Below are 17,786 nucleotides of genomic sequence, written 5' to 3'. Positions count from 1 at the left end.
AAATCCAATACAAACATTGCCTAAGGAAGAAAAGACTGGTATATTAACTTCAGTGTTGGCCCACAAACAAAAGTCATCGCTGCGCCACTCTATGGACCGACATGCAATCTCAGAACCCACTGACCATCACCTGATGATGAGTGAGCTTTATAGTAGCTTTTTTCAAATTTATCTGCAATCACCCCTTGACATCTGTTTTAAGAGATTAGCCAAAATGACCAGTGTACAGAAAAGGAAGTCTTGACCCGAATTAGGCCTGTCACAATAACAAACTTTGCTGGGCGATTAATTGCATCAGAAATTATTGCGATAATATTGTGCTTTTAAGACCATTTTTATTATTGTTGTAATTTTGCTCTTTTTAGACCATTTTTTAAACTTATATAATGATAATAAAGGCATAGCGATGCAAGTACACCCTTTTAAAGAGAAGTAAACATTTATTTAACAAGAATATTTATGAATGCAAAAAAGAAAATTTAAATATCCAAAATAACACGTAAAAATACCAAAATAAATAAATAAAGACCTTATAAATACAAAAAAATAGACTCAGTCTCTCACTCTCAGGTGTGCAGTTAAGTTGGTCATATTCGCTCTTTTTGTTGAGATGGTTTTAGAACTAACCCAGCATACAGGTTCATCAAATTACTGGGCTCCGCTCTGTCATTTGGTTTAAATCCGAAACACTCCCACACAGGGGCCGTGGCATTTGGTTTAGGAACAAGTTCCCTGTCTTTCTCTTATGCTCAACTCTCTGTTTTTTTCTCCGCCTCATCTCCCCCTCACGAAGATCGCACTGTGTGTGTGTGTGTGTAGCCCATAGCCCCGCCTCCCCTACAGAGACAAAGACACTCGATGACAGGAGCTTTCCCTCCATTCATTACGCTGATTTACCGTGCAATTAACCGATTTATCGCATATCGCGACAGGCCTAACCCGGATATTCAAAGGCTACACTGGATCAGCCCAAAATATTGGCCCTAGCTACCAGAGGCTTATTGTCATTGGACTGATAGCCATGGGTCCTGAGTTTAAAATGACAGGTCTTGAAATATAAGATAATATCTAGAAACTTTATTTCATCACCAAGTTTCAGAGAGATGTTATATTGACACAAATCAAAAGTTGTTCAAATTAGGAACCCAATCTGCCAGTGCAGCAAGATCATTTGATGGGAAATATCCAGATTGATGATTTTTGCCACAGAAACTAAACGTTTGTTCCCATCTTGCAATGTTTGGCCTTTTTTATGAACTAAAACAATAGTAAAGTGATCATATTCTGATCACACAATTGCATTCAAATTCTTCACAAGGGAATAATCTGATCACAAACTTTGGGTTACATTGTCGCCATGGAATTCCTGGAATCCATTTGTGCATGGACCAAAGGCAGAGTATTTGGTAATTTATTTGGCAGATTGAGAAATTTCCTTCACACAAATATTACAGTGTATCCAACATCTTGTTTCACACATCATATAATGGGTTTAAGCCTCAATGGTTTGGAAACCAGACCAAGAAACTTTAACAATGCAGGAAAGAAAGAAGAATTGAATTTCTTAGAAATACTCCAACACATCCACACTGATGTAGCTGCCTTTTCAGACAGCAGCACAGGAGCTTGGCATTGTGTTACATCAGCTGGACAGCATTCAGATACTTAAGTGCAGAGATTGCCATCAGTTTGGGGTCTTGATAAAGGTACAGAATTCAACATCATGCCATGTTCTTGTCCTGCTGGACAGATGGTGGAGGGGGTTTATGACTTGCAAGTATTCACAGCATTCTTGGTAGTTAAGGTTTGGAGATAGAACCCTGCGACATTGGCGGGTTGGACAGGGCAATAGGGTTGTAGCCTGGAAACAGGCATATGAATGAAACAGCTCCATAAGCTGTCCGTCTAAACAGATCAGTTGTTTAGAATCGGGTCATTGGTTGGATCATAACACTCCAAATTGTCCCGTAGTCACATCTGCTTCCTGCCATGTATTTTCCAGATCGAGGACCTCCAGATGAAGCTGCAGCACGCAGAGGCCGACCGTGAGCAGCTCCGAGCCGACCTGCTACAGGAGCGGGAGGCCAGAGAGCACCTGGAGAGGGTGGTAAAGGAGCTACAGCAGCAACTCTGGCCCAAATCCAACGGTGACAAGGAGGGGACACCCAAGGATTCGCCAGCTGACAACTAACTCAGCAGTCAACCTCACCGCCCGACCATTCCCCCCCGCTCCCATCGCTACGATCCCCAACATCTTCTGCCCAATTCCGACCATAAACACACCCAGTCCTGGGCTGGTAACATTGTACCACTGTCCATCACGCTCGCCCTCCAGGACACAAAGATAAAAGACTCTCTTCCACTAACCAGAGACAGAGAAGAAACAAGGACCTGTGTCCTTTTCTGCGTCCATGCAAAGTCAAGTGAGCGGTTTCCTTGGAGAATGACTAGAAACAGCAAAGTCCAATTCTGCAACAAGAAACAGGTGTTTCTAAATCAAGCACTGACTCGCACCTTCAAAAACTGGATCTCAAGAAAGAAAGAAAAACATGTATAGCACAAATTGTTGCTGTGCCTGTATTTTCTCTGACAAGAAAATGAGACTTTTGGACAGACATCTGAGAGGCCGAAAGATGATCATGTTATATTACAGTTATACAGCATTTGAGAGGTGCTACAGTGGTGTGTCCAGGAGGGCAGCGCTCACACCTAAATACACAGTCCCTGAAAAAGTCTCTACCACCGCCCCCTGCCGTGACGAAGACCGAGGATTTTGAAGACATTCTAAGCTATTTAAGAGACTACATAGCAACATGTAAAGAAAAAAAAGACAGTTTCTTTGTTTCTCTGTGCTATTGAAGTTTGAACATATAAAAGATACAAATAAATCAAAAGATGAACAAAACAAGCAAATGAACTTTCCACAGTGCCACCGTGGTTTTGTTGGTTTTTCAGGAAGCCATTGCAGTCCACTGAGGGGGAAAGCATCAAGTCTAAAGTTCAAGCGACCTGTCTTTTCCTCCCATTGTTGTTTTATAAAATCAGATCTTTCTCATTTCTCCAAGCAGTGGGTGGGCTTGCATTTTCTCTCTTTGGATCAAACCCGGAATTGGAAATAAAAACATGCCGTCTTAAAGGCACCTTTGTAGTGAGCACTTGTTCTGGATGATCAATAACAATATCCAACAGTCTCAGTGTTGCTCCCGCTAAGTCACACTCTGGTTGCCATGTGTTAATTTAAGCATTTGGGTTACAACCCTGAAGTCTGTATCTTGTAAAGATAGTCCAGATATTTTCTGCTCTTGTAACACTTGAGGGTTAAAAGCCGGCATGTTTTTACTCTGATTGGCATCAGAAGCATCATCTATGACAGCGGGGTTAGGGTTAGTGGGCTGGATGGAGCACCCTTGGCAAGAACCACAAAATGTTCATTTTAATTAAATTAAGGTATGTAAATGTAAATATATGTTGTTGGGTTCTTTTTTTCTTTATTTTTTTTTTACTTTACAATAATGAATCGCACTTTGTCATAACAAAAATACTGTTATAATGCATTGTACTCCCACTATTGTCTTCAATCTTACTTTGAAAACATCATCGTATACATGATTGCTACCATATACCCAGTAAGCATTTTGTTGATTATATGCATCTCGAATAAATACTGTTGTTCTGTTTTCTTAAGGCAAAGTCTTGTAAATAAATGGAAAGAAAAAAGGCTCTACCTGTTGCTTGCTGATACAGTCGGGGATTGTTGGAAAGTTTTTGGTAAAAGCACTCTCCCATTTTTGTAATATAATTGACACAACTCACAGCAAATTTGACACAACGTCATTAACAGCATGCGTCAGTGAGGGGAACTGTTGTCAGAGCCTGGACAAAAAGTCACATGTCCAAAGGCTAAAATCCGATTTTATTCAAAAGGCAGAAGTCTGCTGTCACACAGTGGGTACAATGCAATCAGAATGTACATTGTGTTAATGCTATTTTTCCTTTGGTTGTTGATGTTGTTTTTAAACGTGGAGATATTTTATTGCTCGTTTGTTATGTTCACTGTTTTCAATTGAAAACTCATATTTTCTTTATGCATGAAATTTGAGTTTGCCATACATATAGTCAGTTGTTGGGCATTGATACTGTACATGTAAAGGTTTTATTGTGTTATGCAATATAAAGCAATTTGTCTTATTTAGAAGAGGAAAAGGTAATCAAAAAAACAGTATATTGCTCTTAAGAAAAGAAAAAAAACTTCACACTTGCAAAAAACAAAAGAGAAGAAAAAAAGTCAATGCAATGCTGGACAACCTCAAGTGCCTAGACGTGGGCAAAAGGTTTCCAGAATAGGAAAACTGATGATGAAGCTGTTGGGGCTGGGCCTCTCATCAACTTCCTGTTTGCAGGTTTCAAATTAAAAGCCCCTCCCTTGCTCAGCAGCTCTTTTTATCAGTATTCTTAAAAGCAACCAGTTTACAAACTTTCTTTTTCAGTGCAGAGAACAATTGAACAAATACTAGACGCTTAAGGCTTTTTTTTCTGAATGAGTGCTTTTTTTTTTTCCTTTATTTGAAATCGACGATATGCATGTTCAAACAATTTTTATAGAAGATCTTGAAAAGCCACTTGCTTCGGTGAATTGTTACTTTGGGTTGTATATAAAGACTGTTTATTCCCAGTTATTTGAGGATAATAAAGAGGGCATTATGTTCAAAGCCCTTTTCTTATCTGACCTTATTGATGTTGCTCAGAGAATGACTCTGCGTCTGCAACTTTGGCAGACCTAAAATTGGTACATTTTGTAGTTGTTTTTACACTCAAAAGAGTTGATAGCCTATGTGTAGTTTACTTTACTCATGGTTTTCTACAAAAGAAGGGAGACAATAACGACATTGGCTCTTCATTCTCCCGTGCAAACGAAAAAAAACAGTTTAACAGCGTCTTGTTTTCTAAAGGAAAATCATTTTGCTAAATAATGGACAGTAAAGCAGCAATAACAGTCCATATTAATAGACAAATACTAGCCAGTGTGAAGATTTGAATAAGAATTTACAAATGTAAATATTTTTTTCATTTACAATATTGTATAATATATGTACATGGTGTTTTCCTTTTTCAAAAAGAAATCTTTTCTTACAATAGCTGTCTTGTTTTTTTTTTTTGTTTTTTTTTTAAATTTGTGTTTTAACTGAGATGTTTCAAAAACAGCAGTGCGTAAGAGGATATTCCCTACATAAACATTTTAATCCATTTCTTTTCTTTTTTTTACTGTAGAGTCTTTATATTGAATGACTTTTTTCACCAGTTCATATATATTTTTCACAGTATGTTCAGTATCAGATAGCAGACCCACCGTATGGGTCACACACACACGACTACGCCACCTTGCAGATTGTTTCCTCCTCATCCTCATGTATCTTTTTAGCCCTGTGCTGCTGCTAATACTATATAAACCTTACAGTTCTAGAAATATTTTTATGTAAGAGGTAAATGTAAGCTTTTCCATTCATTAATGCCACATATACAGTATGAAACAAAGCTTGGCTTATTCATCTATCTTCCTTGTTTTCCTTCATCTTTTCACGCCTTTTTCCTCATCCCTCCTCCAACTACACTCCCCACCCCCCTCTTCTCTCACGACACGGACTATATTGTAAAGTAAAGGACTTTATGAGATTATGTTTGAAAATAGCTATGCTTATATACTACAGTGACTGAATGTACAGTGTATAGATGCATTACCAGAAATAAAGTTGTTTGTCCAGATTGAATGACCCAGTTTCTTGTTTTTGCTGCCTGTGTGGGAAACTAAATAAACCCTCATTATCCTGCAAATATTGCAGGCTGTGCGCTTATTATGCCTTCGCGCCAGCGATAGCTGTGGCCAGAGGCATTATGGTTTCAGGTTGTCCTACTGTTTGTCCGTACGTACTTCCATACGTCCCATCCTTGAGAACACGATATATCTCAAGAACACCTCAAGGGAATTTCTTCAGATTTAACACAAATGTCCTCTTGGACTCAACGATGTACAATACCAACATTTATCCTGGCAATTGGGTTGCTGGTAAACATCTATGCCTTTCAAACTCTCTGCCTTCAGTTTGTAATGGAGGCTTTCTGTCGTAGTCTTCAAGCCCAAGCTAAGATAAACCTGATGACATCTCTATGACTTAAAACAGGGTTATTTTGTCAGACTTTACAAAGATCCCCCGAAGCCAAAAAAAATATATACATCTGTTGAGTAGTACTCCTCATGTTAAGTAAACTGAATTAATTTGTGTGCAATCAGTGGATTGCCCCTTTAATTCAGCTATTTTGGCCATGTTGTGGGCATGAGTTCATTTTTAATCAGGTATTGTCAGTCATAGAAGAAGTTTGCCACTGTTAATATGGTCACTATAGGAATGACACATGCAAACTAACAGTGTAGAGGATTTAGGTTTTCCTGATACTGGATGGCATAAATGGATCAGCGGTAGGGGAAATAACGGACGTGGACGATTTGGCATCGATTCACAAATGTCAACAATCCATTATCTACATATTTATTAATGATGTGATGTTGAGGGAATGAGACAGGTGGAACTGAAATGCAAGGGCAGTGCAGCACCTGGACAGCATACAGCGTGGACACTCTAGAGTTGCAATTCATCTTCACAAAAGTCAGCAGTTACAAGCATGTTTTAATTTGTGGTCTGAATAATTACATGTGCCAGGCGAATGTGAAGTATATTGTGAATTCTTTTTACACCACCCACAGATGAATATTACTGGAGCAGAGCATCGATCAGTAGTAACTAAAACAAACCAGACCAGCTAACCAACATACGCTGCAGCATAAAACAACTTAAACCAGGAGTGTCAAACTCATTTTAGTTCATGGTCAAATACAGTCTGATTTAATCGCAGGTGGGCCAGACCAGTCAAACGATTGCATAGTATCCCAAAAATAACGAACACCACCAAATTGTTCCCTTTTTTTGTTTAAAGAAACACATTTCGAAAATGCTGATCCATTTGCAAAACAGATGCCAAACAGCCTGTGATGTCTTCAGAAGAATAAATGCAGTTTCAACAATATTTCTCGGTTTTCACTCAGTCTACTACTCATTGTCATTACATGTGCATTTTTCTATACTTTTAAAAGGTGTGCAAGGTCATCTGGTGTTCCGGTCTGGACCTTTTGGCAGGCCGGTTCTGGCCCCCAGGCCATATGTTTGACACCCCTGACTTAAACTAACTTTGTGGTGAAGACAGTAACTATATGCTCAGTTTGTTTCACCTTAAAAAGCCAGCACCTGGCCTGCTCAGAGTCTTGGTTGAACAGAAAGAGAGGCTGCTCTCCATGGCTGGAGAAGTAAGATACTTTCAAATGAATTAAATCATTAATTAATGCAGTTAACTTTTAAAATGAAAAACCTGCAGACCATTTTTTGTTCAATAGTACATAGTAATTTCATAGTATTTCCGGTGAAATATTTCACCTTGGACTTTCCCCTGGAATCGTGTGATCGGATTCGTGTGAACTTTGAGTCATTTTAAGGTACGTCATCACCATGTTTCTTTTCCTAACCCTAACCACAGTAACTTTTATTGCCTAACCCTAACCTCCATAACTTTACATTAATGACGTGACTGTATGTTATGGACTCCATTCTTGGCAATGTCATTTGTGGCAAATTCATAGAATATCATATGAACCTTTCTATGAGAATATGTCGGCGCTAGCAAAAATATCCCACAATAGGTTACCATGAGCAGCCACAGATGGATACAATCCAACTGGACTAAAAGCCGGGGTATGGGAGCATTTTGGCTATAAGGCAGAAGGGACCTGTACAAGAGCCAGATGGTATGTAAGTAAATTAATCTGTTAATTTAATTATCAATACAAATACAGTATGCTATGTTTAAAAAGTAGCAAGCAGTCACACAGTGAGAAAAATAAATCTTGCATACATATTAAAGATTTTAATGCGTTAGTAATTGTTTTATCATCAATTCATTGGCCTCCAAATTGTAATTGAATGAAATAGTATAGTATTAAAAAGTAGAAGTCTACAATGTGTCATGTGTTACATGTTAAATTTTTGCTACAGTGGTAGAGATTTTGAACATACAAGTATGAGTACTCATGGATTGAAAGACAAAGGAGAAACATTTCAGAGAGGTTGGTTTCATTCTTACAGGCTTGAATCCCTAATTACAGCATTCACAGAATAAAAGCAGCCAATAAAAGCAGCTGAACACACTGAGACAAAGACAAAACTAAATGAAAAATACATTAAACATGTTATATCACAATAGAAAGACAATAAAAATCAAATATATTCAACCCCTTTCAGCTAAAACAAAGTGGAGTTGTTTCAGTGCACAGCGGAGGCCACTTTTCAGCATACCAAAACAACACTAAACGTTCCTCATGTTCCACCCTCTCATCCGGTTTATGTACACAGATATGGTTTTAGGGCAGCCGCTAGAGGAACCTCCATAATTACTGTAAAAACCTTAAAAAGGAGAAGATGAGCTGCAAACACTTAACTAGAAAGGAATGTGCACTAGGTCTCAAGTTAACGCCCACTCAGCCTGACAGCATTTGATGAAAACATTCATTAGTGTGTACACACACACACAGCCATGTTAGACAGGCGTGTGTGTACAGTATAGGTTAGCCCACAGCTCCTCAGTATCCAGAGTAGGGAGAAGCAGCCAGTGAATAAGGGAAATTGGTTTCTGGTTTGGTTAACAGCATACCTGCAGCTCTCTGAAAGACAAATGACAGACTTGAAGACCTTCAAACGCGGCCTTAAATTCAATCCTTCCATCCATCCCAAAGTAAAAACAAAAGCAGCTGGCACAGACTCCTGCCTTTGTGAATTTGTAAACTGTGCATAAAAAAGAGGATGCTAGAAACTGAAAGATAACAGCAGCAACTAAACCCACATAAACAATTGCTCTACTTAGAAGCTACTATTGTTGATTCTACTCTAGTCACAGGCTTCCTCAGAACTACAGCCAGGCACTTAGAGGCTGCATGTAGGCACAGAGGGGCTGTGAGCTAAATGCTACATGCTGACAATGAAAATGCTAACATGAGATGTTTAGCAGGTAATGTCTGCCTTGTTCCCCATCGTAGTTTAGCCTGTTAACATGCTAAGACTCACATATTAGCACAAAACACAAATTACAGCCATGGAAATATGTCATAAGTTTTGCACATATTTGGTCCTGAGCCAAAGTATTGAAAAGTTAAAAGGTTTTAACCCAATGATGGCACTAGGGGAAAAGTTGGGGATCACAAGGATTAGGTCACAAGGATTCAGCCTCTGGGAACCATGACTGAACAAAACTTTGTTTGTAATTGCTCTTTTTGGTCGTGAAGCACAGGGTGACTTAAGCCCCTTTCACACATGCACTGCAAACCTGAAATTATGTAGACATTACCAGGAGGAGCTGTATGTAAGAACGCAAATGTCCAAATCACTTGAATCAGACATTAAAGTGACTTAAAGTATCCTGCCAACTCCCTAGTATAAAGGTGTGTAATATCCAAATGAGGCCATGTGCGAATAGAGCAGGTAATTGATCATGTGGCTCTTATAGACCTTGCAGATATTATTGGACAGACTGACTCAAATCCTGATAGTGAAACGAGTTGGGGTTGTGATGGTCAAAAATATTAATGGACCAATTTTCAGATGTCTTCCCCAATGTAGATCTATGGGAACAAGTATTTTTGGGCCACCACATGGCATAACGTGATGGACCTGGAAGTTGTAGTTTGCTAGATTAGCAATTTCTTGGATTGACAGACTGGATGACACAAAGGTAGCAGGCATGTGGCTGTTAATATTCAGAGGTGGGTGTCAAACATGCAAATTTGTGTTTCCTAGGATAGTGATGAATAACCCACCCTTCTCTCCTTATGATTGGCTAGAGTCTTTGTTGGTTGGGTTGGTCAGGTTTAGGCAAGGGGAGTGAGGTTGATTAGGGCTAGGATAAGAATGTCAGGGTATGGCAATCTGAAGCAGAGTAATCCAGAGTAGGGTGGGTCATTCCTTTGATGTCCTGGAAAATGCAAATTGATGTCCCATACCTGTGCTTGAAGTAAATTCTTAAACATCTTTCACATGAACACGGTGCTCAATCAGTCTTAAAGGGATAGTGCACCCAAAAATGAAAATTCAGCCATTATCTACTCACCTATATGCCGATGGAGGCCCTGGTGAAGTTTTAGAGTCCTCACATCCCTTGCCGAGATCGAGGGGGGGAACGGGCAGCACACCTAATGGCAGACGGCGCCCCAGACTAACGTCCAAGAACACAAAATTGAATCCACAAAGTACCTCCATACTGTTCATCCGTAGTGATCCAAGTGTGCTGCAGCCGCGACATAAAAAGTTGTTTCGAAAAACGTCATTTGAACTCTGTTTTTAGCCTCACTGTAGCCTGTAGCTCTGACTGCTTCTCTGTGCTCCGCGCTCACGTGTGCGCGCTCAGGGTGATCGGTGATGCACGGTCTCTGAAGAGCAGCAGTCTCGTCAGTACTGATGTCCAGATTCTCAAGTGCAGGCATCGCCAATTCCCAGTCTGAGCAGCAAAGACTTTCCTCATCCGTTGGCATTGCTTTGCATTTGAAACAACTACACCACCAGGTTTCCAGTGCTCGACTCCGGTATTCTGCGGCTGGCTGAGGGTTAGGCTCATGAGCTGCGGCGGCTGCTTCGTCCAGTAGCCTGAGTTCCGTCCGTATACTCGGGCTCAAACAAATACGGCTCAACAAAGAAATGCTGTTCCTCCTCAATTTCAAAGTCTTCAGACATGTTGGGCTGTCCTTTGCTAAAAGACCGTAGTGAAAATTATCTTTTAGCTCTGTGGTTACGTTGTCTCTCCCTGCGGTGCACGTGTCACGTGATGTAAACACGGGTGAGCAAAGCTCATGCTTTCGCTGGTCTTGCGCAGGCGTGCACACGTGAGCGCATAGCACAGAGACACAGTCAGAGCTACAGGCTACGGTGAGGCTAAAAACAGAGTTCATATGACGTTTTTCGAAACAACTTTTTATGTTGAGGCTGCAGCACACTTGGATCACTACGGATGAGCAGTATGGAGATACTTTGTGGATTAAATTTTGTGTTCTTGGACGTTAGTCTGGGGCGCCGTCTGCCATTAGGTGTGCTGCCTGTTCCCCCCCTCGATCTCCGCAAGGGATGTGAGGACTCTAAAACTTCACCAGGGCCTCCATCGACATATGGGTGAGTAGATAATGGCTGAATTTTCATTTTTGGGTGCACTGTCCCTTTAAATACTATAAAACTTCATCATCCATGTCTATATCTTGAAGAGGACTCATCCTCACAAGTATTTCTATAAGTCTTCAATACGGGCCAAAAAAGTGTCTGATAAACAATGCTGATCAATTTGATCTGCTAAGGAGAGCTTGGTTTCTTGGAGCCCACTGATGTCTTCAATATTGTCCATACAACAGTTTTCCCTGCCTCTTGTCCATTGGCATATATCAAAGATGCTTTATAACAACCACCAACCCAAAGCAATGGCGTCTGACAACCCAGAAATGAAACCTATCAATCAGTTATCCTCCTCCAGAGTTACATAGAGCTGTTTCTAATAATGGCACATCATCGGTATCAGTCGATATTGGCTTTAAAATGAATTAATAAACAGAATCGGCCAACATGCTAATAATATCAGTAGATCAATGGCATCGGCCAATATCAGCTTTAAAATTAACTATGAGAATCACTCAACATGCTTGTTCTTATTTTGCACAATGAATGAACATCGAAAGCATTCTATTTCACGTCTCCATCTGCTTATGGGCCATCACGATAAGAGTATGCGTGCATCATATGATGTTAATTCCACTACATAAGACACTTGATGGTCACTAATATTAGTTGGGGAGAAAAGTAGATATATCGATATTGGTATTGGTTATCGGTCATCCCTACTTTCTAACAAAACAACATCAAATAAAGTCCAGAAATAAATCAAGCAAAGCCACATTAAACAAATCTACCAACTAAATGTTTACGCTTGCGTTATCTTTATGCTTCCACAACTACTTAATGTACCTTCATACGGATCTCTGATGCAGTGCTCATTAAGAACATGTGCAGATGTCCTTTAAAATGTACTAGCTATCAGTAAGGGGAAAAATCATTGACCCAAAGAAATGTGCAAGTAAACATTACTGAGAACAAAACTCAGATGTGATATTATTATGGTTGGTGATGGTGATTTTCTCTGCATGACTCATTCAGTGAGTGAGCAGACACTGGGCTGGTTGGAAGCAGCTCTCTGGCTACTGCTGCTGCTGCTGTGGCCCACATCACCAGTGTGGTGTGGACCAAGATGTCAGATGGCTCTCGGCTCCTCTGAACCAGCAGCAGCAGCACCACACAGGGCTATTGACTGACCCAATTACAGCAGTCACATGAGGAAGAACACCCCACAGTTAGCTCATTAGTCTCTGGAGTCTTTCTGCTGCTCTCTCAGTCTTACTCTGCCTCCATGTCTCCTGCTGTTTTATAATGTACAGTCAATTACTAAGTCATGTTTAATTCATTTAGAACATTTTGAACTTTTTTTTTTTTATTGAACGGTGGGATGGACATTTTCAGATATGCTGGCACGTCTCTCAGACCAGCATGTTTTGAAGCTAGACAGATCCATGTTTATTACGTGTAAACGGATGGACAAAAGAAAATGAACAGCCCACAGTATAATGCAATCCAATACAACACTAACACAACAAATGGCTTGTATGTTTTCAATAGAGCTGAATCAACACTGTTGAATACATAGGCTTAATTGTTTACTTGCTGGATAAGTGTGCTTAATGTGTTACAGGTGTTTGTTAGTGTATCCATACTACACGATTCATTGTTTTTATTGTAGATGTACGGCAGGTGCCTTCAAAGGCCAGCACCACGTCGTTGAGGTGCACGCATTCTCGAGTGTCTGTTTTTCAGGGCGCGATGGCTGTGCCCTGAGATAAAAAGAGTTAAGTTTTTGGAATGCAGCAGCGTGCACTGCATATCATTTGATGAGGACCAACCAATCTGACAGAGATATTTCCCTACTTCCCTAAATATCAGTCTGTGATAAATATGAAGAAGAAGTTGATCATTTTGGTGCAGGGCTACCAGAGCTTTACATCTGTCCCAAGGACAATAGGCCAACACAGAAACAGCGCCTGAAAGAAGATCAGCTCTGCACTCAGGATTTCAGGTAAATAGGTTATGATATGATGCTTGTTAAAGTTGCTTAGCAACCTCAGACGCAATCTGCTGCTGTGCTCTTGAAAACTGGCCCAGAAAAAGCATAAGAGTAACACCCAACGCCCAACCTTTTACTTTCCAAGCGGTTAAAGACACAGCATGTGTGCGCCCCCTTACAAGCACTCGGGACTGCTTCCATTTTTACTGCAGTCAGCACATTGGTCATGTGACTGCATTCTTTCAAATACACGGGATATGTATGAATTTTGGTACATTGCTTTTTGTAAGAAAACATCCTGAAAAACAGCCTGAACAGTGCTGGGTAAAAAAGACAATATTAATTAGTCCATCATCAGAGAATGAGTAAGGTTTATAGGTTAGTCCATCATCAGAGAAGAGTAAGGTTTAAACTATTGTTTGGATTATAGGAGGATAAGTGAAGGTATATTTACATTCTGAGTATTGCTCCAATTTATTTTTGTATTGCTATTCATCTAATTTACATAAATACATTATATGCTTAATGTATTTGTGGATACCCTCAAGTACAGATGTAGATATGGCATGTATTGTCAATACTGTATTTTTCAGTTGTAGTGTTTCCTCCATGATGAAAACAAAAAGAAAAAAACAATAAAAATCTGGTCACAAAAAAACAATTTTTCATTGGTTAACAACCAATGCTTTGAGATGGCTGTCAGAGATAACAGAGGTATGATCACATTATCCCGTCTGAAGTGTAACAGGTGGTGTGTTTCACATGCGGACTGAGCCCTCGCTGACTTCAGTCGTACATATTGTGAGTTCATCGTTATCATGTAAAATCTGCGAGGGCAGAGACTGCAAGCCGCTGATAGACAGGTCTTGAGACTGTTTTACTTGTTGCAATGGAAATGTTTGAGCGACGATAACAATCATTGTAACTGCTGTCATATTCTGTCTGCTCACCTGTCCCTGCAGATAACAATATATAAATCCCGTGTATAGAGTTTTGTGAGTGAAGAAAATACATTTCTGTATAACATACAGACTGCAGACATTCAAATACAGAGATGTTTGTACATAAGGGCCAGGCTACTACTAAATAAACCAGGTAGACCTACATCAGCAGATCTTCTTTTACTGTTTTTCGGACACTCTTCTATATATTTGGCATTACATTGTGCAACCTATAGGGTAGACTCCAATAATACAATGCATTTTGATTCTCCTCTACAGCCTATAGTATTTCTACATATTTCTGTATCATTATGTTGTTGAATATTATTTTCTGGCATACACCATTCAAATATTGTGTTAATAGCCTACAGTAACTGTTTTACATACACATAAGTTTTGTTTTTAAAGTCAGGTATTGAAAAAAAAACCCAACCATGCCACATCCGTATTGCAATGAATTGTGGGGAATTAAATCAGTGAGGTCTGCTAAAGTCTGCACCCCATGCGGACTCTCTGGAAGTCTTCAGAAAGTTCGCTTGAAGTCCAAACATTTAGATTCAGCCTTAGAGCTATAAGGAATTCCTTCTTCTTCTGGTATTTTTGTCAGTTACCAAACAACTTCAGTTGCATTACCACCTCCTTCTGGCTTAGAGGAGGGCTGACCCTGATTTACATGTAGCTGGGATAACGAGCGATTGTAATCAGAGTTGTGCTGTATGTGGCTATAAAAGATTTTTCAACTTTTAATTTTTCACACATGAAAAATATGTAAATGGAGCATTGTAGAGTTTCAATACGATTAGAATAAGAAATCTGTGTTTTATCATTTTACCATAAATGGCAGACACACAGGCAGGTCATAGTTCAGCAGAGGAGCAGTGGTTTGTTTAAGGGGGTTTCACCATTTTTGACAGGTACTTAAATGCAACAAGATACAAACACAGTGCACAGAGTGGGAAGAACCAGGGATCCATTTGGGACCAGTGGCGGCTGCTGGTCTTTCAAGGAGGGGAAGCTCATTTTCATTATCATAAAATGTGTCCGTTTATTTATACATAAATTCTACCCTCTGGAGCTGCTGCGCGAGGCTAGTGTGACCGCCTGTGAGTGCTTTGGGATGGTGGATGGGCTCACAGCAGCACTCGCTGCTCGTTGGAGACAGTAACTGCAGAGCGACAGAAGTCACAGTCTCCAAACACGAGTACAGTCTCCAATAACACCAGAAAAAGATGCTAGATTTGTCGCTAGTCGTTTTTAAAAAAGAAAAAGTCACTAAGAGGATTGGAAAAGTCTCCAGATCAACTCGGAACAACAGAATGAAAGTTGAAAAATGCTCCGGTGGTGGTTTTTATTTCAAGATCGCTTATTCGCTCATTTCGCTGTCAATCAAAAAGGGATTCAGCCTCAGACAGATCATCCAATCATCATGCAGAAGCCCAGCGTCCAGGCCAGCCGAGGCCAGACCACTGCCCCATAGACCCCCAGAGACGCTGAGCATCCGATGGGCGGGGCAAAACCAAGCATTTATCCAATGACTGTCTAGTTTCGCTGCAGTGGAACAACCCACTCTATGCTTCCCCACTGAAGTCCTTGGACGCTGAGCTTCCACTGTTTAATGCACTGTGACGCTACAGGAATGAATGAGAAGAAAGTCGCGTCAGTGACCTGTGATAAGTAGCTGATTCTGAACAAAAGTTGAACGCGTTCTAGCGCATATTTAGTCAATGAAATGTAAACACAACAGTATTTGACCACTTATTTTTTGACATTTTAGGGGAAGCTGAGCTTCCCTTGCAGTCTTAGAGCAATCATTTTAGGGGAAGCTGAGCTTCCCTTGCAGTCTTAGAGCAATCGCCACTGTTTGGGACCTATGGTTAATTTTTTTGCCGTGGGGCCCCCTAGTGAGGGATAGATATGGTGTAATCTGACCTTATATCAGCTGTTTTCTCTTAAGCTGACATGGTGATCTCTTGAGAAAGAAGCTAATGTAACAACCGGTGATGAAGAGTTGTCGCAGCCTTTATTCTGTCGTGACACATACTGAATGTCTGCTCACACAATCGAAGCCTTTAGCATGTATTAAAACAGAAGCACACTCATATGTTCTCATCTCAGCAGGTCTCTGCAACACAGTTATTATCCAATGAATTCACAGGGATATTTTTGCAGGTTTTCTGTCAACAAATAAACATTCCAGCTGAAGGGTATTTACCTTTCCTAAAATACCTTACCTCTTATGTGCTTTTGCTGTCATTGCAGTGAAAGCCAGTTCACCCCCTCACTGCCCCACCATCACCAGTGAAGGCCCTGCCTATGACTCCCTGGGGAGGACCACCAAATACAATTTATAGACTTTCATCCCATGAGTGGATTTCACTGGCAGTGTCAGCACCTAGGATCTTTTAATTCTTACAGTTATGGTTTAAGTGTGCAGGCAATCCTTCTTTCCATGTTAAGCACTTTCTGCTGTGCCAACGCAAACGATAACAGAAGCTGATTATCCTGGTGTGCGAAAGCCTCTTCAATACAAATTCTTACAGTTAAACATTTACATTTTTTAACTGTAGTTTAAATTCACAATGCATTGTGAAATCTCACACAAATTGATGAAATTAATAATTAAAACCACTTCAGTAAAAAACTTTTTAGCTGTTCTTAGAGTGCAAACCTTTATATGCAGCTTTTCAAAAGCTATGTGAATAATCCATAAATAAATGACACACATTACTGAGTGAATTTATTTTAGTCTTCCTAATGATGAATGTGCTGCTTACATGACAGCTTACATGATAGCTGAGAATTGAATGCTTTGCATCTTATTTGTAATTTGAATGGTATCATCCGAGGCAAATGTGAGGCCTGTGTTCATACTGTTTATCATCACCTTATTCCACCTAGAAAACAACTCACCAAATACAGCAGACTTGACCTTTCCCCCCTTTTCTCCTCTGAATGGACACTTCCCTGCAGCTTAATGGACTCATCTCTCTCTAAAATTCACGCCCACATACACACACACATCAACTTGCCTTGCCAGAAAGGCCACAGTCAGCCGGTGCAGGTCATTGGCCCCTAAGGCAGGCTCAATATTTATGGGTCACTGCAGCATTTTACTGTCTCAGCTTGACAAAAATGATCAGCATCTCAGGCACTCTGCCTGTCAATCCGGCAGCTCCCCGCATCACATCAGCTGCCATCGCAGTCAGCCCTGCAGCATGTCATTGTGATGAGCCGCCACGATGTCGCTGAGAGATGGCCAAAAAGCCGGGCTTCCCCAGCCAAGGATAAATCGCTCTGGATCCAGAACCAAAGTCGCTCCAGCCTGACATCTGCAGCAGGGATGGATGGATGGATGGATGGATGGATGGATGAAAGTGATATGTAAATACTCTAAATTCTAATTCAGTCGTTGCTTGTTTGTCCTACAGTTAAATTCGACACTGAGAACATCTGAAAGCCTGATAAATATGGGATCATTGGCTGTTGTTATATATTACTGTGCTTCCTTTACCGAGTTTGCAGAGCAAGCAGTCTTACCAGCCATCTTGTAGATTTAATCAATCAATCAATCAATCAATCAATCAATCAATCAATCAATCAATCAAT

General features: G+C 40.3%; 1 protein-coding gene across 1 annotated transcript in view; it reads left to right on the top strand.

Annotated features, from left to right (window-relative positions):
* Positions 1 to 5,760, top strand: part of skia (v-ski avian sarcoma viral oncogene homolog a) — a 103,830-nt gene extending 98,070 nt beyond the window's left edge. Inside the window, exon 7 of the mRNA XM_050064622.1 lies at positions 2,003 to 5,760. Within this exon, the coding sequence (XP_049920579.1) occupies positions 2,003 to 2,191 (189 nt within the window). The 3' untranslated portion in view covers positions 2,192 to 5,760. The remainder of the gene's footprint in view (positions 1 to 2,002) is intronic.
* Positions 5,761 to 17,786: the final 12,026 nt, after the last annotated feature.

Source organism: Epinephelus moara, chromosome 16 (assembly GCF_006386435.1).
Source record: "Epinephelus moara isolate mb chromosome 16, YSFRI_EMoa_1.0, whole genome shotgun sequence".
NCBI lineage: Eukaryota > Metazoa > Chordata > Actinopteri > Perciformes > Serranidae > Epinephelus > Epinephelus moara.
This window is presented reverse-complemented; position numbering and strand designations above follow the sequence as displayed.